At 50.9% G+C, this 27,307-nt stretch overlaps 3 protein-coding genes across 13 annotated transcripts; 2 read left to right on the top strand and 1 right to left on the bottom strand.

Annotated features, from left to right (window-relative positions):
• Positions 1–5,546: 5,546 nt before the first annotated feature.
• Positions 5,547–13,929, bottom strand: LRRC74B (leucine rich repeat containing 74B). Its single transcript, XM_040582762.1, has 5 exons — positions 12,014–13,929; positions 10,086–10,226; positions 7,979–8,088; positions 7,272–7,387; positions 5,547–5,847 (listed from the first exon to the last, which is right to left on the bottom strand). Exons 1-5 carry the CDS (start codon positions 12,039–12,041, stop codon positions 5,787–5,789), a joined length of 456 nt encoding a protein of 151 aa, XP_040438696.1. The 5' UTR covers positions 12,042–13,929; the 3' UTR covers positions 5,547–5,786.
• A 59-nt stretch (positions 13,930–13,988) lies between these two features.
• P2RX6 (purinergic receptor P2X 6) lies at positions 13,989–23,741 on the top strand. 11 transcript variants are annotated; one of them, XR_005829773.1, is made up of 13 exons: positions 13,989–14,156; positions 14,272–14,422; positions 14,882–14,953; positions 17,494–17,569; positions 18,316–18,409; positions 18,693–18,773; positions 19,560–19,701; positions 19,887–19,996; positions 20,451–20,544; positions 21,634–21,699; positions 22,418–22,495; positions 23,314–23,405; positions 23,507–23,741. XR_005829773.1 is itself a non-coding variant. In XM_040607494.1 (12 exons), the coding sequence occupies exons 1-12, from the start codon at positions 14,020–14,022 to the stop codon at positions 23,350–23,352; spliced, it is 1,140 nt and encodes a 379-aa protein (XP_040463428.1). In that variant the 5' UTR covers positions 13,989–14,019; the 3' UTR covers positions 23,353–23,741. The 11 variants fall into 11 exon arrangements, 6 of the variants coding, with proteins under 6 accessions (XP_040463428.1, XP_040463420.1, XP_040463386.1 ...); XR_005829778.1 differs by lacking the exons at positions 23,314–23,405; positions 23,507–23,741 and adding an exon at positions 20,708–20,842 and having other exon boundaries at positions 22,418–22,468; XM_040607494.1 differs by having other exon boundaries at positions 23,314–23,741.
• A 744-nt stretch (positions 23,742–24,485) lies between these two features.
• Positions 24,486–26,280, top strand: C1H12orf76 (chromosome 1 C12orf76 homolog). The gene is made up of 2 exons (XM_040607648.1): positions 24,486–24,622; positions 24,734–26,280. The coding sequence occupies exons 1-2, from the start codon at positions 24,514–24,516 to the stop codon at positions 24,817–24,819; spliced, it is 195 nt and encodes a 64-aa protein (XP_040463582.1). The 5' UTR covers positions 24,486–24,513; the 3' UTR covers positions 24,820–26,280.
• Positions 26,281–27,307: the final 1,027 nt, after the last annotated feature.

Here is a 27,307-nt window from a genome sequence, read left to right on the forward strand (position 1 = left end):
CTTATCAATTGTTGGCTTTTAATGCCTGCTAGAAATCCATTGTCAGCAGGATAAAAGTGAGGAGAAAGAACCGTAGTGATGTATCAGGAGCAAGGGAGCCTGGCGGGTGGCTGAGGAAGAGCAGTAGAAGTCCTAGTAGAGCAGGACAGGCTGAGGTTCAAAACATTTTTCTGTTCTCTTTTGGAGGAAAGTCAATAGAAATCACACTGCAAAATATTCTCAGCTGTTGCTGGGGCTGGGCTCACTCACCGTGAGCTCCTGATCAGCCTTAATTTGACAAAGATCTAAGAGTTGTTGAACGAGCCTCATAGCAATTGATATTTAATCTATTTTAAAATGTTCATCTGTAAAAATGCAGAGGAATTACCGCTTAGGCTGTGCCATGAAAAGCAAATGTGGATACAGGGTAGCCCCCAGCACAGCCAGGGAGAGGCAGGGAATGATGGGGATGCAGCTGGCAGGGAATTAAAGGATTGAAACATAATTAACGGCAGCCTGGGAGGTGAGCATGCCCTCTTGAGCACGCTTGCGTTTTTTGTTTTTTTTTTAAATAGGATTACAAAATTGGTCAGTTCATCTGTGCCATACACCATCCCGTTGCAATAACATGCCCTGCGCAGGCACAGAACATGTATTAATTGATTTTAAATTGCCTACCCATTAATGCACACACAAAAAGAGGGGGCTGTCAGCAGCCACTGCCACCAAGGGAGCCCTGCTACAATGATTTGTTCCTGAAAATTGTAGCAGCAGAAAGAAAAAAAAAAAATCCAAACTAAACAGTGTCAGCAGTGCCTCAAGATGGCAGCTCGTAAATGTAGGGAGAGCATCAGTTCCCTCATCTGTATCCCCCCCAAGTGTGATCCAGCCGGATTTAAAAGCAAACCATCCCCATACGCAGCTCACCAAACCTTGTTTCATAGAGGATGGGGAGACAACCGCTTGCTGTTTCACTCTGGCTGATAGTACACAGATTTTCCATAGGAGTATCTTTCTCCAAATTACCTTTAAAAAAATATAAATAAAAATCATTTTTTCTGGGATTCATGGAAACGGTCTATCAGCCTATCTGGACTGTATGGAAATCAATCTAATCACAAGCATCAGTGAAGTATTTAGGTCAGTGGCGTAATGGCCGGCGCTGGGGGCTCCGGGAACCTGGAAGGGCTTTAGGGGCCACGGGGCAGGAGCAGCTCCAGCACATGTGTGCCTGGGCTGGGCTAAGAGGGTTAATGTGATCCCTGGATGATAATCCTCCACAAACAGTGTGTGAGTGGGCAGGCAGTGGCCAGGGACAGCCAGAGCCTCACCAGCCCCACTGCTGGACTGGGAGGTCAGGGTAGAGGAGCTACCAGGGCAGTGCTGGTTTGCCATGCCCTGGGAGGAGAGTTCCCACAAAGCAGGCGTAAGGAGACAAGTTGAAACGCAAATTCAGAGGGGGAATAACATGGGATTTGTACTAGAGAGAAAAATCAACGCCAGGAATACTACCCACCATCGTTTAAATGGTAAAGACACCAAATTAGCCTGGCATCCCCCCACGCCCAGCCCCGAGATGCGGCTCGGTGGAGGGATAGCCAGCCCAGCTCCAGGGATAAGCCAAACGGCACTGAGCTGATGATGATCTTGGAGGCTTCAGGAAACAGGCTCGCTGCTTTCGCCCACGCAGCCTCAGCGATGCAAACTGGGGGAGCTCCTGCAGGGATGGCTGGGCTCTTGCATGGCGAAGTGCAGCAAGGGATAGGAGTCATAGGTGCATCCCAACACTGCTTCAGAGACAGTTTAATCACAGAAGTTACACTGAAATAAGCAGGAACTGACCCATTTGCATACTTGAGCCCTGACCATGCTCAAGGGAGGAAAAAGGGAGCCCCAAGCACTAGAAGAGGGTGGTGGGCTTCTGCCAAGGAGAGAGCAGCCCAACGTCCTAATTAAATCACTTCCCAGCCTCCTGTTTCTAAATCATCCCTCCTTATCCCTCCCACCCCTCCACCCCAGCTCTGAAAGCAGCAAAGACAAGCTGCAGGGCTCGTTTAAGGCTGGCTGTAAGTAATCCTCTCATTATCCCCTGCGATCCTCCCCTCCTCCTCCTGCAGCTACAGCCAGAGGATGAGGTAAGCACAGTTCTTCATCCTGAGACGCCAGCAGCGGTGTATCTGCTCCTCCCACTGCCTGGAAAACGGCAGGGCATTAAAAGATGGCACAAACCGTGGGTTGGGTGGTCCCTTCATCCCTCCGTGAAGTGCCAGTGGCCAGGCCAGCAGCTGGAGTGCTGAGCACAGGGGTACCCGAAGCACGGTAGGAATGCCTGTGGTCCTGCTTCAGCAGCCTGTGTCTCAGCAGTCCCTGCAGCAAGGCTGCTTTGGGGCCACAGCTCTTGGTGACAACATCTTCTAACCAGTTGTACAAGCATATGCAGGGATAATGTGGTCCCATCCCAGCAGCAGAGGCTCCTTTCTGACAGCAGACAGGCCAGTCTCCAACCACACAGCCACAAAAGGAGGATAAATCTTCACCACGTGCACAGGAGACAAGGCAAGAAGCAATGGACTTAAACTGTCACGGGGGAGATTTAGGCAACAGACTAGAAACACTTGCTTCTGGCAATGATAACTTTGCCTGAGAGTCCTTTTTTTTTTTTGCTACGAAATGTCCATCAGATGCTGTCAGGAATGGGCTGCAGTGAGCTGTTCCTCTTCTGGAGCAAGGACAGCTGATTTCTCATGATCCCACCTGCCTGGGCTTCCCTTGCTACACTGGAAGCCCTTTAGGACAGCACCAAACCCCATGGGCCCTGATCTTTGCTGGGACAAGAGCTAAGGCACCTTTCTGCACGGCAGCACACTCAATATTGTAAAGGAGATGAAAGCGTTCCTGAAAAACTCTGCTGTGCTGGAGGAGAAGCTAGGAGTCATGTACAGGCTCCTCTGCCCCAGCCCTGCCTTCAGATGATGCTTATTAGTAGTACTACAGCTAAAACTTTAGTGATCACCTATGTAACTTACACCAGAAGAGTTTCATGTGGAGTTAGGCAGTGAGCTTCCCTGGAGCATTAATGCACTTTTTCCAGAAATAATCGGCAGCTGGAGGAAGGCCCAGAGCACTGCAGGAAAACAAGCTGGCTGATCCTTCAAAAAGGTGAAGGGGTGCGAGGAAATCCAAGGCCTCAAAAGGACGCTGATCAACATGAGAGCTGCTCAAGAACTGAGGAAAAAAATACCATTTGTGACAATTAATATGGATTTGTGTAACCTCTGTGCTCTGATGGGGACAGCAGCTTGGAAAGAGGCAGCAGTGCTGTTGTACTATAGAACCTTCCACAAGGCATCCAACTGGCTACCTGGAAGTTTGGTGAAGAAACCAAAAAGGAACAATATTGAAATAACACTCAGGAAAAAAAAAACCAACCCAAAAACAAAACAAAAAAACCCCAACAAACAAGCTCAGTACTGGAAATTACAAGGTGAACAGGGACTCAAATCTTCTGGTGAGTTATTCCAAGATTAGTTCCCAACTTGAAAAAGAACACAACCGAGTTTGGAGGAAAGAGGAATGGGGAAACCAGCTGGGGAGACTAGACTGCCAGGTAAATTACGAGTAACTGCTATTTCAGTACAACAGAAATACGGCTCTCAGTATAACTCTCCACGTTAATTCCTCATAACCTTTCACAGCAGCTGCCAAAGCACAACACATCCCTGCAACTTCACACACAAAACCTCCCGCAGGGCAGCTCTGGCTGCCTGTTCCTTCTTCTCCCTCCAGCCCTCCCAGAGGGCAAATCCTGCCTCCACAATCTTGCCTGTGCCATCCTGCCTGCACACAGAGCAGGCAAACACTCAGTTTGCCACAGCCACCTCCTCCTCTCATCAAACCCACAGGACAATTGAACATATCCCAGTTACATTACCCCATAAAACACTGCTGGTTCACCTGGTATTTTTAGGTTCCCAAATGGTACACCGATAGATATTGAACTTAAAAACATCCAGGTCCAACTGCAGTGCTTAATGAATCGATGTGCCAAGGCAGGGGTAAGTGGATCTTCTCTAGCTACACCAGCTGGGGAATAAGGATGGACTTCGTATGTATTAACTTTTTAATACAATTTTAATTTGCATCTCCTCTTTGGAGAGCACAGGAAGGGCTAGCAGCAAGGGATGTAACAGAAACAATAAATGGTAACTAAATATCTTAAAATATAAGTACTTATACTGATTTAAATCAAGCTTCATAACATCTTCTGTGTTCGATACATGCAGTTTTCATCTAGAGGTTGAGGGGGTGTCAGGATGGTTCTGCAATTTCTAGAAGCAACCCAGATTTACAGACCTTAATAACACGCAAGAGACCTCTCCAAATGGTGTAAACAGACAGGTATGAATCCAAGGCAGACATTATTTTTTAGATACGTAACTGTAAAATAATTTGCACATTTATAGGACAGGCTCCATTAGGTAAATCATAACTGCATAGAGTTATTTTCAAATAAAGAGGCTAAACCTCATCTTCTGCTGAGAACTAAGTGCAATTTCACTGGTAGGCACATTTATTAGGTAAATTAAATACCAAAGTGAGCAAGGGGATAATAATGCTGTTGTTCCAGGGAAAAAAGCATAAGGCAAAACATAGGGCACCAGCCAACTGCTGTGGTAGCCTGTACTCTTGGTACTCTACAAAGACTGACAGAAGCTGACTTGAATTTTGGCCCCTGCTTTTCACAAGCTGCCATCTCAGAGAGGTGTCACTACTGCCTTACAGGACAGAACTGCCTGGATGTCCCCAGACCTGCCAGCTGGTGTGTCAGTGAAACAGGCAATCAAACCCAGCGCACACTGCCATGCCTGGGGACAGAGCAGGCTTGCCTAGCTGCAGCTGTGGGTACACTGAGACTGTTGCACACTCTTTACAAACAATGTCTGGCAACCTTCAGGGAATGAAAGGCAATTATTTGTGTATAGCCACAGCTAGGTTAAGGCAGCACGGCAACACCACTGGGGTTTGCTGCCCTCTGACTGCAAAGCAGAGCTCCCTGCACCTCCAGCCCAAGCCAGACAGAGCTGTTTGTGTGAGCATCCTCAGCCCCTTCCCAAACTGCAAGAAACAACTTCTTCACAGAGAGCAGGAGAGGGAGAGTTAAGCCAGGCTTCTTAGAACACAGACATGATTTCCTTCCCAGTGCTCCTTAAGAAGCTCACAATTCCACCCCTCTCCCTGAATCACAGTGCCCAGGTGTCCCAGAGAGTGTAGCGAGGGATCCACCGGATTATACCAGGATCACAGAAAACATCTCAGGGAGGGGAAAAGTCACAGCCCACGTGCTGTTGTCATTGCTGAGCAACCACTGAGTGCCTGTCCTATTTCCAGGCAACTTGTCACATCCACCATGTGTAACAGTGACAAAAGCAAGAGCATGCATCCAGGAAATAATGCCGGTCATGACCCGGGGCAGGGGCTCTACTCTGGGGAATGTGGGCTCCATGTAAGGCTAAAGAACTGTCATAGGAAGCAGATGAAAATGAGTCACCAGTGCATCTGACAGCAAATTCGGCAAAGGCAATCCTGGCTGTTTAACAGGAGAACAAATCTAAGACAGAAAGCGTTTGTTCACAGCACATCTCTGAATATGACTTTGCTTTCAACATAGTAAGTGCACTCTCAGGCTGCACAGACCCCACTGTGGCGGGCTATGGATCCAAGCACCAGCAGCACCTACAGCACATGATGTTCCACCAGACAAATGTCCTACACACAAAGATGATGATTAAAAAGGAGCCCCTGGACTCTCATCCATGAGGATGCTCTTGCATGTGCTGGAAGAGACTCAGAGCTGGTCGTAGCAGAAATCTGAAAGTGAAAAGACAGAACTTCCAAGTGTCAGCAACGATGACGTAGCCAATATTTGCACAGATCCTGCCTTAGCATTGCCCTGACACATCCTTGTGTCACGGGCTTGGTGAGTGGCACTGGGGTGTTAGGCAGAAGTGCCGAAGAACCAGCCCCAAAAAGACTCACGTGAAGCCACTGCATTCTGGGAATTACCCACCACTTCAGGTTGTAATAAGCCTTTGAAAATAAGCCTTTGACTGATTTTTCTTCTGCAACTTCATGCTTCCACCATATCTGAGAAGATGATTTTGGAAAAGTATTCTCACAGCATCACACAGCTTTGCAAGCTCTCTGTTCACAGAGGTATCCTAGATGGGAAAATCACTACAGGTAAGCAAGTGTGCGGTAGGATCCAGCCTCCCTCAGAAAACAGATACTGAAATATATTCTGTGCTCTCTTAACCCAAACTGAGAATTCTGACACAAGGTTGTAAAAGCCAGGGCTGTTAGTCACTACCACCATGTTACGGGTAGGTATGAGACTCTACAGCAGCATTCTGCTCCCAGGGCAAGAGGTGTAAGTGCTAAAATGATGATGAAGTAGCACAGAAATCAAAGGAAGATGGGGGTTTTCACACAAGCTCCTCACTGCACTGCCAAAAGACAGTGAGCTAAACTGAATAAAGGTGGAAAACAAGCAAACAAAAAAGACCTGGAGAGAAAGTGAGGACAATGGCAGGATGGATAATAAGCTCAGAAGGACGGTCTACAAGAAGAGAAGTTAAAACAGCTGGAGAGGAGGAGGTTCAAAAGGCAGGCACCAGCTGCCAGAGGAAGGCTCAACATTTCAGGGATCATCAGGTGGTGGGTGGACATCTGGATTGTTCACAGCTAAGGGCCAGGAAGGACAAGATCCAGCTGATCAAATGCAGGTGACTGCAGGGCAACTCCTTCCTCTGAGCTCACCATCACAGTCTCCGTATGTAGTCCATGGTGATGCAGTCAATACAGTCAGCAGAGCTGAGGTGCAAGTCCCATCCTACAGCAGACCTCCGCACTTTGGTGTGTTAATTTTGCCTGCAATACCATTGATTAAACCTCCACCTATGAACAGATCTTGTATAATCACCTCAGATGTAGTGACCTACGTTGCGTATGAGTTAGGGACACAAATTTCTCCTCAATGAACAACTAACTGACTTCTTTTTTTAGAAATCAAAAGTAGTTGCTAACTATATGATTCTAAGGGCATTAGTGGCTACTAGCCTGAGACAGAGCCTCTGTTCCAGAAGTGATGCTCTTTTCCTAAGGTGTATGAGAGACCTTGTGCTGAGACCTACCTGGTGAGAGAGAGCTGCCTTCTCTGCAGAATGGCTGCTGCAGGCTTTGCCCACCAACTACAAAATGGGAGAAAGTGTGCAGCAGGACCAAATCTGACTCACCTAATGCTGAGCTCTTCCAGCACATTGTTGGCTTTAAAAACCTCCCTCAAGGCAGCTGCTCTACTGTTGCCAAAGCCATTGTAGGACACATCCAGCGCTCTGAGGAACATGTTTGCCTGTGGTGTGACATAAACACACAAGTGAAAATTTCCCTGTCACTTGATTCAACCTTGGAGAAATATCCTGCCTGTGCACTACCATCCCTTCTACTGTCTGAAAAGCGACTGGGGGTCACTCTCCTAGTCCTTGAATGGGACATGTGATTTGCATTAGACAAGAGATGGAATTAAATTACTGTAGTGGCCCCTTTCAGCCTAAGAGGTTAGAAGAACTGTTTCTTATTTTAATGAGAGGCTACTTCCTTTTAGTAGGGTAAAACCTGTATATAAACTACAGAACAATTTCTGTATTGATTTAGGAATCAGAAGTGAAATGAAACAATTCAAAATATTATTTATAGTAATTTTGACTCTAAAAAGGGAAGGAAATAGAAATGGAGAAATAAAAACACATGCAGTATGTCAATAGACAATGGATGAATTTACACTCTTAATTCCAAGGTCTATATAATCCCAGACCATAGATGGCTGTCAGACAGGCAAGGGCATAAGGCAAACAGCACATGATGGCATTCACGCTTCTTTAAACAGATAAAAGTTTCATGTGACTTCTCACAATTTAAAAACAGGAGTGACAACATTTCCTACCCCCAAGCCCTTGGCCAAGGCAGCTGCCCCTTGGCTATGGAAATGGTTCCAGCTGATTTTAAATTTCTTTAATCCAATGTTTTCGGCTATTGCTGTTCCAAGAATTTCACCTCAGAAAAAAGATGAAGCCAAACAATTTAAGCATTAAAAGGATTATGTTTAAGAGTTAAAACAGAGCTCAGGTTAGTTTAGATATTTCTCTGCAACTGTCTATATTACGTCTGGGAAGGCAATTAAATTTAAAACTATTTCCTTTTGTACCTTGTTTACCATAAACACAAAGCAGAAGCTGCTGGACAATAAAGCATATGAGTGCTCTGACCACAGGCTGCAAACATAGCAAAGAGGGAGAGAAGATCTATTCCCTGTATCACAAAGCCAGGGTATGCTGCTCATGTGTGCAGATGTGACTGCACAGGCTCATTCTCCAGCCTGACAAGAGTCTGAAAGCTGAGAACAAGCAAGCAGGTAGGTAGCCTCCCACAGTCCCTCACCCTTCCCCAGCTCTGGCCTCCAGCCAACTGAAGCCTGCTGGTCTGCTCTGATGGCAGAGAAGCCAGCTCCACTCTCTCTTTAACCCCTCTCAAAGCTCCACTGTCATAAAATCTGAATAGATTTCCCCAGCAAGTGTTCTGTGAGTTTCCACTGGGACAGTAAAGAAATGAGGTCGTGAGCCAGCACAGAAAAGGAAGCCATTGCCATGCTTGAAGACCAGAAGACTTAGGAAAGCTGTTTGATTGTGAAGGCAGCAGAACCTGAGCAGGATAGGGGCGGAGAGAAAAGCAGCCACCGCAGCCTTCAAAAGTCAAAATGAGGAAAAAAGTAAGGCAAAACTGGGAAGGAACAAAGCCAATGGCTAGTGTGTTCCTGGTGGCCAGAAGAGAAGAGGATTATGGTTGTTTCCTCTCTTGTGAGCCAGAGAAGCCCACTGAAGACATGGAGGATCTTCAAGAAGGAGGCTATAGCAAGTGAGATGTGCGATGATTAAGAGTCATAAAGCAGTGGATGGAGAGAAGATTGTGAATTTTTCATGAACGACAAAATACAGGGAAAAATGTAGATTTGACAGATGGCATGGGATGTGGCATGGGAGAGAAAAATTCAGGACCTCCCTTTTTGATTATGTACCCATCACAGACAGTGTTGGAAGTAGAGAGATTTGGTGCATGGTTGTAGAGTGAGACCCGGAGCACGAGAAGATTTGTGAGTCTTCATCCTGGAGATAGTAGCAGAACATGTGGCTGGGGTTGCCTAGAGAGCCACAGATGGAGAAGATGAAGCATGTGCCAGTAAGGTGCAAAAAGGAGATGACCATAAAGGTTTAAAAGTCAGGGATTAGCAATGGTATTATGAGGAGTGTACTACAGAAGTGGACAGTCAGAAAGACGGAGGAGTTCAGCCCAGCACAAGTAAGCCTGGTGAAACCAGAACAGAGCGCAATAACTGGGTTTCATTATACCGCACATCATCACAGGAGCACTGTGAATGCAAGGATGTAACAATTAAGTAACAGCATGCTTAAAAATCAGGAGCCAAAGAAAAAGACCAACATGTATTAGCAAGGTCAAGACCAACAAGAAAAGAAATAGACAAAGTCACTAGCAAAGGAAGTCCCCAAACCACAACTTGTCAAGGGTGGCAGAGTATCAGGGACATACAACTGCCTGTTCCACTCCCACACCTCCCCTTGGCACTTGGAATGACCTCTCAGTGATGAGGAGCTAGACAGAAGGACTGTTGGCAAACTTCATTCTGCTGGATGTTTTCTGCTGTTATTAAGCATTTTACACACCTGTGAAAGCTGAAATAACGATGAAAAAAATAAGCAAGGAAGACCATCAGAACTTGTGAACTAGAAAGAAAGGGGAAAGAAACAGAAGAGGTAAAGCTTGCAATGCTGTAAGAAGACGGTAAGAATGAAGATGGGTGAATGATGATAGCTTGACACTGGTTTTGCCTACAAAGAGCCAAAAATACTTCTCAGGAAACTGAAAATATTAACCAACCCAGCTCCCCAAAGGTCTGAGGCAGGCAAGCAACTCATTAAGCCGCATTGCTAACTGCCCCAGCACCCCTCTCTGTGCCAGCTGCACAGACAGTACTTTACCTGCTTTGTCACCAAACATGTTGTAACTTAGATCCAGAATTTCCACTTTGCTGTTTGCTGTGATGGCATCTGCTAAATACTTGGCTGCATGATCAACATATTCATTTCCTGAGAGCTGGAGGGACACAATTGTAGTATTTTCTAGAAGCATAGCGGAAAAGGTCTTAGCTCCTTCAACACCTGATTCGTTGTCAGATAAATTGACAACTGGCGAAAGAAAAAACACTATCAGATTATCAAATCATATCCTGTCAGATGGCAGGGAGGCGCCTGACCTCTATGCTGCAATGGCAGAAGCAGTGCCAGACTTGCAAAATAAGAATGCTGAACCTGGTCTAACATAATATTTTAGCAGGAACAACATAACTTCATTTTTGAATTTACAGCCTGTCCCTAAGTTAGGCTCATTCAAGTTTTGCCACACAAATATGGGACATATGAGACAAAAGTGCTCCTTGTACATGTGTGCTTCCCAGTCCAGGCACAACCTACACTCAGCAAAGTGACAGCGGGTTTCCTGGTTCCTCATTGTGGCTTGAAGAAAAGAGCATAGGCTGGGAGCGACCGCAACGCTGAATGTAACAACACGAATGGATGTGAAAGCAGACAGAGACCCAAATATGAAAGCATGAACTTCACCGCCCACCTACATACAGAATGAATTTTCCTAGCACAGAAGAGAACCTTTAATACTGAATCCAACCACTAGAAAACAAAATAAGGAAATCCCATGTTAACAAGCAGTTCAGAGCACAGAACCTGTCCCCTTCATCCATGATGAGTTCCTAACCAAACAGATTAGGGTTGCCTTAGTTATATGAGAGTTGTGTTTTCAGCTGTCTAAACTGGCCGTGTTCTTTGTGAATAAACTACAACCTTCAGTGTAGCGACCAGCATGACTTAGAGAAAGTTCTGCCTGTATTGTAGCAAAGGCCTGGAGATTCAGACACTGAAAGAGCAGGTTAATGCAAGTGCTGGAAAATGTAATGCAGAGACATGACAGGGGCTCCACACAGACCCATCCTGGGCCCTGCTCTGCGTTCTTCACACAGAAGCATCGCACAGGGACTCCTAGACTGTCTCTGCACATAACAACCTCAGGTATGACAGGGCTTGTTAGTGCCTCTGGGTATGTGCTGGCACAACCAGATGTATCCCACCAAACTCAGCTCTGCAGAGCCAGCACAGGACCCTGCCACGTGTAACCCACAACCCAGACAACCTGCCCACATATGACCAGGAGATGCCACTTTAATTATCAAAGGCAGGCATATTGACCCTAGAAAAGCAGGGACTAAAACCATCATCTCTAGACAGAACACTGCCCGACTGAGACTTAAATTCAGGAAGTGCGACTCTGCTTCTGCTCCCTGTATCTGCACTATCTGTAGTCTAATACCACAGAGGTATTAAGACACATGAAATGTCCCTAGGAAGAGCAGATGTGTGTGGCTAGAACAGAGGCTTGGAGATTCACTCTAGATGGGCTTCTCTTCCACTTGACCCTATTGAGAAGCCCCTTTTCCTAGACGCCAGTTGTGCAAATTCAACTTACAAAGCCTTAACTGTTATTAACTGCATCCTCTCAACAGTATTTTAAGTTTCAGGAGGATGTTTCTGATCCTCAATCAAAGCCAAAACTTGCTCTTTCTCCTGGCTTTCCAGAAGCTTCACAGGAGTAACAGGACTGAACGCACTCCAGTAAGTGGCATCCTAACTTCACAAAAGTAAATGCTATGAAAACAAGTGCAAAAAGGTGACAAAGCAGCAGTTTTAAACACTCACTGTTCAAACAGTACTCCAGTTCCAGTACCCTTTTCACACACAGTCACTGTGACAGCAGGACTGGTTAAATCCACAAAACCAGCACAATTTCCTCCTCTACACCAATGCATCCACCAGAGAACAGCAGATGGGAGAATACAAACCTGAAATGTAGCAGTTTTCTTTCAGCATCTCTGTAATTGCAGCTGCCCCTTTTCCCTACAGCCAGTTGTCACCCAGGTCTAATGTGACCATAGAGGTATTAACCATTAAGGAAAGAGCTAAAGCTCTGGCACCCTGCAACAACAAAAGAAAAAAACAACAAACAACCCAGGTCATTTACAGTTTCACTGTGTTTACAAACCTCCTGTGAATCTTTCTGTTTCAGCTCCCATTAGTTTGGCAGGGCGCAGGGGAATTTCACAAAGCCATCAGCAGAATCGTGCAAAAAGATTCCTCTTTCAAAATCATTTAAAGCTAGACTGGAGAAGCAAACACTGAATATGATTTAAGATATTTCATTTATGTTATTAAATAATTAATTTCTCCTTCTATAAAAATTATGAAAAACACTTCCGCTGTCAATATTCATGACACAGAGGAAAAGGTTCTGGCCCACCGTGTGATGTACCTTTCTGGACATCACTTCTACCTGGCAGTCTGAGTACAGCCATAGTAAGTTCCCCTTTAATTTACTTATGGCTGCTCTGAATCCTGACCTCGACATTTAAGAAGCCTGTATTGCACCAATATCCTGATGTCTGCCAGCAGGAATTCTTAATTTCAAAAATATTTACAGTTAAAACAGAAGTATAGCAATGACCTTGTGATTACTCAACAGATACTGCAAAATCGAATTACTTTCTCCAGCCTTGGATATCAGACACAGGAAAATGAACTGGAAGGTAATTCAGAGAACTATTCCAGATAAAACAAACTTAACACAAAGGCTGATCACCAAAAACTAGTACGAAAGGCTGCACCCTTTTCATGGTCCAAACTATGCATCTCCAAAATGCCATGCCCGCTGAAGGCAGCTTTCATGGGTGGGACTACCCGACACGAACCAATGCAGGAATGTACAAAAGGTTTATAATTTCTTCCTAAAAACATTAATTTAAAAGATGTGCGAGTACCCCAGGGGAGACAACGCACTCTCTGGAAAAAATCTTGACCCAAGGGGGAAGAGAGGTAATGACACACCCGCACATCCCATCCTCACACCTCCCCTCCTGCATCCAGGGGAGGCGATCCCCATTTCCAAGCCCTGCAAAACCATCTGTGGGCAGATCGCTACTGCTCGCCCAACAGCAAACGTCGTGTAGGGTAGTGCTGGCTCCTGACTGGTACCTAATCTGCCAGCATGGTGGGCAGAAAAGGGTCCTTGACACGTTTTTGACATAAAACCTGGGTTGCTCAGATACTCAGAGGAGTTACGAAAACATTCTGCTTAGCGGGAAAGACAAAGCTGACAGTCCCTTGGATGGGGCATCTGCGCTGGTTTCTGGTTCTGGTGAGGGACCATAGCGGTGCATGAGGGCAGGGTGATGGAGGGGACATCCCCAGCTGCCTGACAGGCTCTGCAGCCCCTCCAAGACCCGAGCCCAGCGCAAGTGTCCCTCACACAAGGTGACAGTGCTGCCACCCCTCACCCGTGGGCCAAGGCCCCATGCTTGACCTGCGGCCTGGTGCACGCCACAGGAGGCCAGGGTCACGCCGCAGGCCCTGCACACAGCCCGGTACCGGCTCTGTCCCACCGGGCCACTGCCACCCTCCTCGCCTGTGGGGGAAGAGCGATGGAGTCAGTTTCACCCAGCAGCTCCCACGACGCCCCGGTGCCTGCCGCGTTGTGGCTGCTCCTACAGCGCCTCAGCGGGGCCTCGGCAGGGTCTCGGCCGGGCCTCGGCCCGTGCCAGGCCGCTGCCTGCCAGGACCTGCAGGGGACGAGCCCGGCGTCCCCGTGGGCCCCTCCCCGGGGACACCAACCGCGGAGGCCGGGCCGGGCCGAGCCTCAGCCGGCGGGACCGCCTCACGCCACACCCGGGACGCTGCCGATCTGCGCCGTTGCCGCGGCCATGGCTGCGGGGCGGGGCGGGGGCGGGGCGGGGCCGTGGGCGGGGCCGTGGGCGGGGCCGCGGCGGGAAGCGCCCGCAGTGCCTCGCAGGCCGCCATGAGGAGCCAGGCGCCGTTGCGGGCGTGCGGGGCCCTCCTCGATTACAAGACGGTGAAATTCGCGCTGACGCGGAACCGGCGGGTCGGGCTGCTGCACCGCTTGCTCCAGCTCGGCGTGCTGGGCTACGTGCTCGGGTAGGGCGGTCCCCTCCCGCCGCGGTCAGCCGGTCGCGGGCCCGGCCCGGCTCGGCTCCTGCCTGAGGTGCTGGGGCGGCCGAGGGTCTCCTCAGCGCGCCTCGCCCCCCCGCAGGTGGGTGCTGCTGGCACGGAAGGGCTACCAGGATACCGACCGTGCCCCCCGCGCCGCCGTGGTCACCAAGATGAAGGGGGCGGCTGTCGCCGAGGCGGTGGGCAAGGGCCGGCGGCTGTGGGACGCGGCGGACTACGCCCGGCCCCCCCAGGTACGGCCCGGCCCGGCGCCTCCCCCCGCCCCCCCCGTCCCGGTACGGCCCATGGCCCGTCCCGTCCCCCCCCAGGTACGGCCCTGCCCTCCGCACACCCCCCGCCCAGGTACGACCCAGTCCCGACCCCCACACAGGTACGACCCTGCCCTGACCCCCTCCCCACCAGGGTACGACCCTGACCTCCCACACCCCCAGTACGGCCCGACCCCACCCCCCCACACTCCCCCCTGGTACGACCGTGCCCCCCTCCCAGGTACAGCCCAGCTCCCCCATGTCCAGGTGAGGGGAGCGGGGCGGTTGGCAGAAGTTGTGCCAGCCCTTTGGGAAAGGCAAAGGCGAAGTTAAGGTTGTAAATTACAAAACCAAAAAAAAAAAAAAGAAAATATATTGTTTGCTCTGCTGCTGGGGGGTGCGGTGGTGTAAATGTCTTGTTGAAGGCGCCTGCTTGCTTCCTAGGGAGAGAACGTGCTTTTTCTGGTGACCAATTTCATCGCTACGGCACAGCAGTCCCAAGGCACCTGCCCCGAGGTAAGTGACCTGTGCTGGCCCCAGCCCAGCCCCGGGGGGGGTCCAGCTATAAAACTGGTCAGTGCTGCAATGCAAGACCACACAGAAGGGGGGAGATGGATTTTCATTCCAAACAAAACTGGTTTTCCTCGTTCTCATTGCCCCATAGGTCTTACTTGCTCATTTGCACTTCCTCTGTCATATCTGCATGAACCAAGACATGTGTCCAAGTGATCTGACTAGAATCATTTGTGGTGACCAGAAGGACAAGGGACACTGGTGGGGCTTCACCTGCTCTCTGGGCTTCTTTGGGGGGTGGTGACACCATATGATCTTTACAGGCTTTCTGCAGCCTTTGGACAGGAGCTGCTCTGGGGAGGCAGAGCTGTGTTGCCCTGATGCTGTTCCATCTCCGCAGTGCGGCTGACATCAGCGCTGCCTGTCACCAGGAACCTGAAGTCTCACATATATTCTTGATTTCTTGACCTGCTGCTCCATGCTTTTACCTGTGCTCTGCCATTTCTCCTGATGCTTTTGCACGCACTCTGTGGATGCCTGAGTCGTGTGTTCCTTTACAACTCTCAGTTGCAGGACTGGTATCCTTTCTGTTTTGGTGTCCTAATTTTAGGAGGAATGGAGTGCAAGGTCTAGGTGTTTTCCCAGTCAGCTAGCACTTAGTGGTATATGTCCTGTGGAAGAAATCGTCCCTTTAAGGCTGGATTCAGGCCAGCTCTTCAACTGAACTCTCCCAAAGCTGGACCCTGCTTGGCAGACAGGAGCAAATGTCTTAAAAGCTTAAAAGCTAAGGCACTGCTGGCACCTTGTGTCTGAGCCAAGCACTGTTTGTTCTAATGGTCTCTTCGGCTTTTGCTGTGGTCGGCTGTGCTGTTCCCAGCCTGACCCTGCTTCCCAGCTTGCCCTGTGCTGCAGGCTGCCAGGATGAGCTGCTCTTCAAACGCAGCCCATGGGCTGGAGAGGAGGGGCAATCCTGGTTTTGGTTCAGGGGGAAAAAATAGTACTAGTGATCCTTCTTTAAAACATCGAGAGCTCCTCAAGTACTGATAGCTGCAGGAATGTCCCCAGGGAAGAAGTGAAATGCCACAGAGCATTTCAGGGCTCTCTCACAGGCAGTTATGGGCATCTCTGGATCTTATTTTTTGCAGTGGGTAGCCAAGGATACAGAGAGAGCAGAGCCTTTCATCCCATTACAGTGCTGTGGTGTGTCTGGGTGTCTGTCACAGCCTTCACTCTGTGCTGCTATATCCAGTAGTTTCTCAGTTTGCAGCTTTGGGGCTGCAGCTGACACTGAAGATTTAGCAGAGACAGCTTTTGACTTTGCAGGAAATTCTGCATATTCTTGATCACCAAAGTATCCTGTGGTGGTGGACCAGGGAAAAGGCTGGCTGGGGCCAGAGGCAGCACCCAAATGCAGGACAGTTTGTTTTAGCAGCTGACATCTGTGTTGAGCGCTGATCTGTGACTTACCTCTTGGGGAGACCTTTCAATGTTGATCTCAAATACTTTGAGTAGTTGGAAACTCTCTGCCTCTATTTGCAAGGCGCTCTGAAAGTTAAGGAAGATGATCTACAGAGACTTAGAGCCAGAAGGTATTAGACAGTCAGTGCATCCACTCTGTCTGGATGGAAACTCTGGGACTAAGGGATCATTTCACTTCAATCATGGTTCCTTCTCAGATGACCTAGATCCTTCTTTTTCCATGCCTTTTCTTCCTCCTCTAAACATCCCATCCCCTAAATGTCCTGTGCAATCCCAAAATGCTGCTCTTCTGCTTCCAGTAATGATTTCCATACCCCTAGGCATACCCAGCCCTAAGGCACTTCTCTGCTCATTGTGGTGGGTTTCACACCTGGAACAAGAGGCTGAGGCTATCCTGGGAGAGCCTGGACAGACTCTCCCATTCTTCTGACTCCATAACTGGGGTTTCGTCACCTGCCTTTGGGCCTCTGTGCCCTTCTGGGCCTAGGGAAGTGGGTTTCTGACAGGCTGGTGACTTCTGTGGTGGCCTGGGAGTAGCTGGGTCAAGGTGTTACTCACATTCCGCCACCTGCCATCATCTCTCTGTGTTTGAATAGGAACTTTTTGCTGCTACTGGCAATCAGGTGGGTCAAGAGTGAAGGTGAAGCTTTCAGTGTCGCTTGTAAAACTTGTGTTATGCTGTATTTTGGGTTTCTTCAGCTCTTCCCTGCGAGAATTGGGGTGGCATTTTGCAAGGTGCTTGATGGGTTGTGCTATTAAGGCCCTCTTGAACCCAGCTGTGCTTGTTCCCAGTCCCAACCGAAAGGTCCAAGCTAGCTCCTGAGGCTTCCTCCACCTCTGAGGCGAGTGCCCCAGAGTGTGGAGACAGGCAGGAAGGATTGTTCCTCAGAGATGCCTCTCTCCTCACTGGCTGGAGACTGCCCAGGTTCTGGACATGGGAGATGTCTTCTGTAAGCATTTGGGACATCCTTGGAGAAACAGGAGCTGTAGCGTGGAAATGTGTGACCACGTGGCCACAGGCAGCTGTGCAGCCCAGTAACAGTGCTTCTCTCTGCCTCTCTCGGAGCCCCTCGGTTCTTGATGCGGTGTGCACAGAAGACGCAGACTGTCCCATGGGAAACCCGGTGGTTCATGGTAACGGTACTAAGTGCTTTGCTAAAAAAAAACCCCAATCATTTCATTACTCATGTTTGGTAGGAAACAGAACCACAGACCCACAAAGGTGCTTGACTACCAGAGTTCAGTGCTTCTTGTAAGTGTGCACGGAAGAGCTCTCCGGCCTTTTATTCTTCCCAAAATCTTACAGTGACCTGTCACGGCTGGACAAGCAGGTGCTGTGGGCACAAGGTGTTCTGACAGCAAATACAGGGGTGCTTTGTTTCTGATGTTGGCTGCTGGAATTGAAACCAACCAGTGTACCATGTGATTGACACGTTTTCTTGTAATAAAACCTGGCTTTTATTTCATGCTGATTAATGTTAGCAGCCCCTGTGAGTTCAGCTGGGAAAGGGTATTTCAGCTCTAGGAAGTCAGTTGCCAAAGCTTTGTGTGCTGCATCACCACAGCTCATTGTGTTCCCATCCCAGGAGCGGGTGGCATCAGCAGCTGCGGGGCAGGAAAGGCTATGATAGACAGACAGGTGCTGACAGCAGCAGGTAGCTGCTTGTCTTTGTAAACCAGCTTCTGTCATTCAGCCTGAAGGGAAGGTTTCATAGGGAAGTTGCTGGGTGGAGAAAACACTGGAGATTATCCCAGGGTTGCCTTTGTGGTTCAAGTTTTGAGAAGGCCAGGACAAGCCTGTGGCCAGGGTACTGTCCCAGGAGAGGAGCTGCAGAGAAGATGTTTTGAAAAGGAATCGTGAATGATATACGTTGTCTCAATTTTAGGGATAAAAACTGGGAAATGTGTGATGTTCAACACCACCCATTCCACCTGTGAGATCTATGGCTGGTGTCCTGTGGAGAACAACACTGTGCCCAGGTAAGGCACAGGGTGAAGGGACAGCAGGCGTTGAGAACTTTGGTTCCTTCCCTCTGTGTAAGCAGGAGCCTGATCATACTTGCCCAAGGGGCAGCCAGGCTCAGGGAGATCTGTGACATTGATGTACTGGTCAGTTAAACCCCGAGAACTTTATGCAGGAGCATTTCTTGCAACTGTCCATTGTAGCAGAACTGGCATTGTGGAAGAGACTGCAGAGCAAGGGGAATGGGGACATGCCTTGGCCACTGTGCAAAATTTGAGTTCGTTGGTGGTTGTTTTCCAGGAAACCTCTTCTGGCTGAGGCGGAGAATTTCACTCTTTTTATAAAAAATACTGTCCACTTCACCAAATTTAACTTCTCCAAGTAAGTATGCCACTCCTCTGGCCGGACTGTGCGTGCAGCCTTAGTCCAGCCTCTGTGCCGAGCGTGTCTGCCTAGGGGCTGAGCAGCCGAGGCATCCAGGAAGCCGTGTGCCATCCAGGATACGTGGTGGCTCAGGCAGTTACGGGTCAGGATGGTGTGGTCAGGAGAGTGCCAGTTGCTTCACTGACACCTGTGTTTACACATGTAAGAGCAATGGGATGGGGAGCCCTCAGCAAAGGGGACGGTTGTCTGTCTGCCTCTGTAGAGCACCACAGAGCCAGACAAGGCCAGTCATTCTCATTTTACCTCATATATTTTTGCGGTTTAGTACCTGCAAAGTGGTTTCACAGAGGTCCAGTAAAGGGCTGCACTGGCTGTGCTGCCTTGCTCTGGCAGGAGGCATGGCTTGGGGCGGCTGAACTGCCCCTGCTATCGCCCCTGGAGTGCTAGCTCAGGCTGGTGTTACATCTCACGGCGGTGGGAGCTAGGTGCTGGGCAAGAAAGGAGGTGTGCAAAGGCAGAGGTGGAGGAGAGTTGCTGGGAGGGGAAGGACCATGGCAGGTCCTGTAAAGGATGATACCTCCGTGTGTGATTCCTCTGGGCTGGCTTCCCTCCACCCTCTCTCCAACAGAGGCTTTAGGAGAGGCAATGACTGTCTCCCCCCAGAGCAGGAGCATTAGTGGTCCCACTCGAGCAGGAGGGTCTCCTTTTCAGTTGTGCAGCACGGCTCCCTGACCTCCCACTCCCCACTCAACCCGTGACAGCTCCCCCTCTCTCCTGTCTCAGGTGCAATGCTTTGCAGACCAATGACCCCACCTATTTCAAGAGCTGCACGTATGATCCATTCTTCAACCGCTCCTGTCCCGTCTTCCGTGTCCGTGACATGGTGGAGGCAGCTGGAGAGACCTTTGGAGACCTTGCACTGCTGGTACTTTGTGGTTTTTGTTTGGCTTTGTTTCTAAAGTATGGAGGATGACTTCAAATTCCCCAAGGATGTAGGCAAGGGGCAGGGGACAGGGCTGACCCCTGAAATGCTTAGGGAATGTGTGATCTGTGAATGTCTGAACAGTAAAGAACTCCCGTGCTGCTCCTGGAATAAAATGTGTTTTGCAGGGGGGGAGCATCGGAGTTCGCATTGAGTGGGACTGTGACCTGGATCACCCTGCTGCCCAGTGCCAGCCACAGTACTCCTTCAGCCTGCAGGACAGGAGGTACAATTTTAGGTGAGGATGCTGGGCAATTGGAATCTCATTTTTCCTGATTGATGCTCTTCAGAGCAGCAGAGACAGTGAGATGTGGAAACTCAGTGCAGGGTCTGTCAGTACTCAGGTGCCCTGGTGGTTTCCCCCATCTTTTAGCTCTGCTTTGTTTGGAGCCTGAGAGCAGGGACATGTGGCTGTCCACACTCATGTTGACCCTGAACTGGATGCACTAGGAGCTGCATGCTTCCAGTGACCCCAGGCTTGGTGCTGAGCAGACAGTGATGTCCCCCTGCTGATGCCAAGCTAGTGAGTCGTGGCAGTACCTGCGTTGTCCGTGTCGCAGCCCGCTGGAGGTCATAAGCTGTGTACAGGCACACAGTGGCCCCAGCAATTGCACAGCGCTGGCAGCCCTCTTCCCTCACTGCCTGTGCAGAGCTGCCATAGCTTTCTGAGACATGTCCGATGTCTCCTGCAGAACTGCCTCCTACTACTGGGATTCCCAGCGGCGGCTCTACCGGAATCTGCTGAAGCTCTACGGGATCCGCTTTGACATCTCTGTGCATGGCCAGGTACCGTCTCCTCTGCAGACCCTGCATGCGCAGTCCTGGCAGTCTCGTCACGGGGGCTGACTGCACACCACTTGCTGCTGCCCTCTCCTGCAGCTGGCGGGCTGCATGGCTTCCTGCTGGCATCGCTTCTCCCCACCCTGGTGAGCTCTTCACCTCTTTCCAGAGTTTTGCAAGCAGAGCAGGAAAAAATGGTCCCTCCCATGTGAAGAGAAACTTCTTGGTAATGCCCTGAGCAGGGAGGCTTCTGTCGCTGAGGATCTGACATGGGTGTTGTGAAGTGCTGGGCCCTGCAGGCGAGGTGAGCTTGTCTGGGCAGAGGGCCTGTGGGCATCAGTGAGGGTTCTGTGGTGGGAGCACCCTGGCAAAGATTAACCTGAACTTTTCTGAATCTGGACAATTAAGTCCTTATTAATTAATTGTACCCTCGGAGAGAAAAGGCATGGGCATGATTGTGGCTGATGCTAGTCTGCGCAGCATCACCAACAGACTCAGAACTCGGCTGCAAGGTGGAGGCTGCGCTGAGAAGACTTGCTGCCCTGAGAGATGTCCCACAGACGGTGTGTCGTGCTTAGCAGTGGCCTTTTCACCTGAAGAGGGCAAAGCATGCAGTGCAGGATGGGGTGCACTGCTTCTGGGTAGTGAGACCAGGTCTGGGAGGTGTGGAGCAGGAGAGAATAGCCAGGAGAGAGGCAGGAACCCCAAAATCTCTTTCCTCAGAGATACCGGGCGCGTTCACGCAGAGAGGGGCACATCACATCAGGGCTGTGTTTGCTGTTCACCGGGATGTAGTTCCATGGTGGGGTTCTGCAGCAAAAGGGAGGCTCACGCTGCGCCCGCAGGAGTAGGTGGGCCACGGTAACCTCTGCTGCCACCGAGTCACAAGCTGCCTCAGTCCCTTCTTTGACAGCCAGAGGGGTTTTGAGTCACGGCAATAGCAGTCAGGTTTCTACAGCTGGGCACGGAGAAATGACCCCAGTTTCCTCCAGCACCTTCCTGGCTTTAAGCACGCTGCGCAGTGGGGCTTGTCCCACAGCCCTCTCACCACTCTCTACCCACTGTCTTCCTCCTCCACCTCCTGTTTCTCACCAGGCTGGGAAGTTCAGCATAATTCCTGCTGCTGTGAGTTTTGGCACTGGCATCGCGTTCTTTGGTGCCGTGAGTACTCCAGATACGCTCTTTTCTTCTGATCTGTGGGTTGGGTTTTGCCACTTACCTGTTTGTTCTCCTCCCTGCCTGGGTACAAGGCTTCCTGGGTGCCTGCCAGCCTGGGAGGGGAGATTGTCTGGCAGGGTGTTAGCTCCCGTTTTCCTGTTTGTGATCGTTAGCAGTAATGACACTGCCAGATCAAGGATACTGAGCGCTGTCAGGGGCACATCTCGTGGAGCCTGGGTGTTTGGGTTGACCCTGGGAAGGTGCATTGGTGAGGTGTTGCTGGTTAGTCTGTTCCAGCGGTCTTGGCCAGCAGGAGAGCACACCTCCTGTGTTTCTCCCCCAACTCTAAAGGGAGGCAGTGTCTGGCTCCAGCATGGACATGGCATTGCATTCCTAGAGACAGGGCAGCCCCTTCTGTGGCTCTTCCCTTTCAGCAGAGTAACGGGGAGCCTGGGCTCCCCAACCTGCCCCCTCTTCTGTCCCAGTCCCTTATGTAGCTGTGACAGCAGCTCTCCTCTGGACCAGCCAACCTGTGCTGCAGCCCAGATGATCATGGCTAACCTCCTGTACAGCAAAGGGGAGCAGGTTAGGTCCAGGAGGACCTGGTGGAGCCACCTGAGTAGCCTGGGCTGGGGGCAGCGAGCTCAACTTGCAGGGCTAGGTGGGGGCCAGGGTGGGGAGTTTCCCTGCTGACTGCCCTGCTGCATTTGTCTGTCTTCAGGCCACAGTGGTCTGTGACCTGGTTCTGCTCTACCTGGATGCGAAGGCTGACTTCTACTGGAAGGAGAAGTTCGAGGAGGTAAGGATGGGGCCGCTTTGGAGGGATGAGGTTGGAGTGAAGTTTTGCAGGTGGCTTTAAATATTTTCTGTCCCTTGGTTAAAATTCAGTTCACAAGGTCTCAGAAAACCCTGGTGGAGTAGTTTTTAGACTTTGATTCTTGGGCTTGGCTGGTCTGAACTGAATGTGACGGAGATTAAACTCTTACAAGTTTAACAGCAAGTGGCAGCAGGGTGGAAGAGAGGGACCCAGCTGGCACCCGGACTGCAGGGAAGGCTGCACCATGACCTCAACTGCTGTTAGACAACAAGGAGTCCTCCAGGGGACCTTACTGTAGAAACCCTGACCCAGCTCCATGTTTATTTACCCTCTTCTGAACCAAATCTGGCCGAGCTCCACATGGAGAGAGGGCAGCTCTTCAGGGTGTGCCCTGGCGCTGTGTTAGCGCTGTCGCTGCCATTCAGTGACAGATTTTCTTGCCGTGTGTGGTTCAGGCTTCGGCACTGCCCAGCTCTGGTGAATCGGGGAGCTGCAGGATGCAGGCTGGGAGGCCCTTGCAGAGCAGAACTGCCAGCCCTAGCTCGGGTCATCTTCAGCTTTATCTGGCCAAGGCTTACTGAGGACAGAGGTTCACCAGCTCAGTGACCTGCCCAAGGGCTGTGCCATCCTGCTGGGGGGAGAAAAAAATCTGTTATTAAGGCCTGATCTCAAATGGCTGGTGGAGTTGGGGTCTCAAACAACGAATCTGGCTGTGTGGGACCGAGCAGAGTAGCGCAGGACCGTCTGCCTGGGCTGTCCCCTGTCTCTAGTATAGTAAGATGCCCCTGTTCATTTTGCAGGCAAAACCCCCTAAAGGTAAGACCGAGGCTGCAGCTTAGGGACATCAGGAATGCTCCGCCACAAGCACCTTTCACTCGGGAGCAACCTCCAGGTAGATGCAATGGGGGCACGGCTGCGGCCCAGGTGGAGGTGGCCCAGTTCTCCTGCAGGGGTTAGGGTCTCCCTTTTCTGCAGAAACGTTTGCTTCAGCAGTTGTTCTTGGCTCCTGGAGCGCAAAGCCATCCCATGGGCAGCTTCCAGCACTGAGTGGCCGGTGACCAGGCAGAGCCATGCTGCGGAGCTGCTGTGGGAACTAGAGCTTGTTGGGGAGCGGCCAGCCTGTACTCAGCACAAAGCACTTTGCACTTCTCCGTGTTCCAGATGGCCATGGGACTTGATTTCCTGGGAAAAAACAGGGATGCAACAAAATAAAGCTGTTTGGAAAGCAGGAGGTGGCTCTTCTCTGTCTCTAGCCCTGGTTTTGTGGGGCTGTGCTTGTACCCCTGTGTGCTTCCATCTGGGGTGGCATTAACCCACCCAGATCCTTGGGGTCTCCGCAGGGAGTAGGAGGGCTGCCTCACCCCCACCTTGGCTATCCTCAGGGGGGTGGAAGAGCTGAGTTTAAGGCGGCAGCCCTGGGTGGGTGTTTGCTTGCTGGGGGTCTACGTGGGGGGCCTGGGGGGTACACACAGGTACAGGGGCCACAAGACTGGGGGGCACACGGGTGCAGGGACACATGGGACTGGGGGCCACACAGAGGTGCAGGGACCCATGGGATGGGGGGACCCATGGGGGTGCAGGGGCACACAGGGGTGCAAGGACACACGGGGCTGGGGGACACACAGGAGTGCAGGGACCCATGGGGCTGGAGGGACATGGGAGTGTGGGGGCAAACAAGGGTCCAGGGACCAGTGGGGGACATATGGGGGTGCAGGGACACATGGGGTTGGGGGGACACGGGGGTGCAGGGACATGAGGCTGGGGGACACACACAAGGGTGCAGGGACCCATGGGGCTGGGGGGACACGGGGGTGCAGGGGCACACAAGGGTGCAGCGGCTGGGGGGCTGCAATGCCACCGCAGGCCGAGCCCGGCTGCCCCCACGCGGTGGCGGAAGGGCTGGGGGGGGGGTCGGCAGGAAGGGGGAGGGCAGGAAGGGGGGGGGGGCAGGACGGGGGGGCAGGAAGGGGCGGGCCGGCCCGGGCGCGGCACCCTGGGACATGGCGCTGGCGGCGGCGCGGCGCTGGGCACTGGCGGCACTGGCGCTGCTGGCCCCGGGCCCGGCCGAGCGCAGCCGGCCCTACGCCGTGCTGCAGAAGCAGAACCTGGGTAAGCAGCGGCGTGCTGGGCGTTCCTGAATTCGTATTTTATTTTACAAGCTGATTTGGGGCGGGGGGAGGGGCGGGGGGGATTCACATCCTAACGTGCCTCCCCCCGCAGTGCTGCTGGGCAGCATCCTCAGCGCCCTGCTGCTCACCATCATCCTCATGGCCGTCTGCGTCTACAAGCCAGTCCGGCGGCGGTAGCGGAGCGGGATGGCTCCATCGAGGGATCGGTCCCACCTGGTTCTCCCGCTTGGCACCCATCCATCCCACCTGCCAGCCACGGGGGATGCCCTGGCGATGGGTGCGCAGCTCTTCGCCCGCTCAGCATCGCCTGGCTCCATCGCGACACTACTGGAAAGCCTGGCAGGCTGCCTCCCCGCCGCGAAGCCGCTGGGCATCGAGCGGGGTCTGTAGCATCGCGCCTTCTCCCCCAGCAAAACGGGAGCTGACACGACGCCCTGGGAGCATCCCGGGTGCCTGGGTGCACCCAGAGCCTGGCAGGCTGCGGGGAGCGCTGGGGACCCTGGGTCAGCACGAGGACGCGGCCAGGCTGCTGACACTGCTGTCTGACCCTAGGCCCGTGTGCTCCGTGCCACCACGTCTTGTTTTGCTTTCTGATTAATTCAGCTCCCTGCTTGAATGCCGAGTCTGGAGGGTTTGTAGTGCAGCCTTTAAAAATAGTCCGAAGGCAGAAGGCTCAGCGACTTGCTGCAGGGGTCTGGTACGTGCTTGCCTCTTGAGCAGAAATGCTGGAGCTCGAGCAGGTGCTGGTGTAGCTGTTCAGGGACAGGCTCCTCATTCCTGACATTACGTGCTTTAACTCTTTGCTAAATAGCCCCAGACAGCCGTGCTGAACTGTTACAAACCGGGGTGCGGGCAAGGGTTTCCAGCTTGTGCCAAAGGCTCCTCTCCTTGCCAGTGGATTTGTGCTCCTGAGCAGGTCACTGTCCTGCTGGAGATGGCAGCCTGCAAGCAGGGAGATGCTCGAGACTGCAGGGCTCAGGCTCCCCATTTGCATTTAAGCTCCAGACAGACCCCATTCTATGCATTTTCAGTAACAAATCCAAGTGTTTACACTGAAATCACACTTGCATACAAATGCTGCTATTTTGTTTTGCACTGCTATTAGTAACTGGATTTTGCTTATTAAGTATTACTTTGGTATTTAACATAGGGGTGTTTTGGCTAGTAATTTATTCAGAGTTTTAAAACTTAACTTTTCCAGAACAATTGTGTTGACCTGTTCTCTAAAACCTTGTGCTGTATCTGGTGCGTTTTCTGTTCAGTTTGTTTTAAAGGACACTGACCACTGTCATTGCAACGGGAGATTTTCTTCACTGCTGGTCTGTTAGTGAAAGGACAGTAGGAGGCTGGCCTAGAACAGATCTAGTTATTAACCTAAGTGAAACATGAGTGAGGAGGCAAGGTAACACTGCTCTGTTGCTTTCTGATCCTTTGTTTTTTTGACTGGAGTCCTGTATCGCTGATTTTTCTTGGTCCTTTATTGGATGTAAAACTTGGCCTGTAGCTGTGTGCTGTTCACGGGGTGGCTAGCGGAGCTCGCAGCTACGGTTCCCCATTCCCTGGAGCAGCGTTCTTGTTTGCATTCATTTTTCACTCCCCGCTATGTCTCTTTGTACAAATAAAAAGCTAAGGAAACAATCCAGGACTCTCTTATTTATTCATGGATGTTCTGTTTGTTATTAACTCAGCTGTAGCTGCAGCAACGGATGAGGCAGTCCCATTTCACACCTCGGATAATCTTACAGTAGTGAGGGAACAGGAAGCAGTGCTGGGTGAAGCCCCCGATTTCATGGATGTTGGTTAGCAGAGAAACTGTTAACAGTAAACTGGAAACAAAAGTTCATCCTGCAAGCATAGTGCAGTTACCAGCAGACAGTAACAGGTGATGTTCAGTTATGAAAACTATCTCTTTTGAATCAAAAGTCAGCCAAAGCAGTGGAAGAAGGATTTCCAAATTAAGCATGGCATGAGTTGTTGCTGTACATAGCCTATCTGCTTCAAAAAACCATCCAAAAGCACAAAAAGTGCATACTTAGTCTCATTTTCTGGAACAGATACAAACAGCACTGGCACTGTTAGAAACGGCCTCAGTTGAAAGAACTTTAAAAGCTAGTTCATAGTTTCAGAGCAAACTCCAGGTATTTTTAATTGAGCTTCTGCTTTCCTACATGTGCCTCAGGCTTCCCCGGAAAGAGAAGCTGGACTCCACTTTTATGCGGCGGTCTCAGCACTAACATTAAACACGCTGTGCAACCCTCTGCCGATCTCCTGTCCCCGTTACTCACAAAAAGGTACGTGCAGAAATGAGTGAAGAGCACTGCAGCCCCGCTGCCTTCCGCTGCCTCAGCGCTGGCTGCGTGGCACTGATCCCTGTTCTCAAAATGGGGAGACTCGAAAGGTTGGCTGAAAATGTCAGGGAAGTCCTTCCAGGGATTATATGTCTGTTTCCAATTAAACCAGAATGATCTTTGATAGTTTCACAGATAATAAGGTTCACCTTCAAGGTACAAAAAGGCAGATGAGGATAATTATTAAAAATCCCCTCCAGTTACCGTGTTAAAAAAAAAAAATACATATATATACTTGTGCGCATTGAGCTCCACCTTGAGCCCTGTGAGGCCCGGGAGTTAGGCTCAATCATCTTTATGGGTCCCTTCCAACTCAA

Source organism: Falco naumanni, chromosome 1 (genome assembly GCF_017639655.2).
Source record: "Falco naumanni isolate bFalNau1 chromosome 1, bFalNau1.pat, whole genome shotgun sequence".
NCBI lineage: Eukaryota > Metazoa > Chordata > Aves > Falconiformes > Falconidae > Falco > Falco naumanni.

Coding starts and splice junctions, on each gene's coding strand:
- LRRC74B (XM_040582762.1), bottom strand. CDS start 12,041: ATGCTGAAAGAAAACTGCTACATTTCAG. Junction 10,227..12,013: donor AGAAAACTGCTACATTTCAG/GTTTGTATTCTC, acceptor CTATGCTTCTAG/AAAATACTACAATTGTGTCC. Junction 8,089..10,085: donor CATGTTTGGTGACAAAGCAG/GTAAAGTACTGT, acceptor CTTTTTTCTGAG/GTGAAATTCTTGGAACAGCA.
- C1H12orf76 (XM_040607648.1), top strand. CDS start 24,514: ATGGCGCTGGCGGCGGCGCGGCGCTGGGCACTGGCGGCACTGGCGCTG. Junction 24,623..24,733: donor GCTGCAGAAGCAGAACCTGG/GTAAGCAGCGGC, acceptor CTCCCCCCGCAG/TGCTGCTGGGCAGCATCCTC.
- P2RX6 (XM_040607452.1), top strand. CDS start 14,020: ATGAGGAGCCAGGCGCCGTTGCGGGCGTGCGGGGCCCTCCTCGATTAC. Junction 14,954..17,493: donor CCCAAGGCACCTGCCCCGAG/GTAAGTGACCTG, acceptor TGCCTCTCTCGG/AGCCCCTCGGTTCTTGATGC. Junction 20,545..21,633: donor ACATCTCTGTGCATGGCCAG/GTACCGTCTCCT, acceptor GTTTCTCACCAG/GCTGGGAAGTTCAGCATAAT.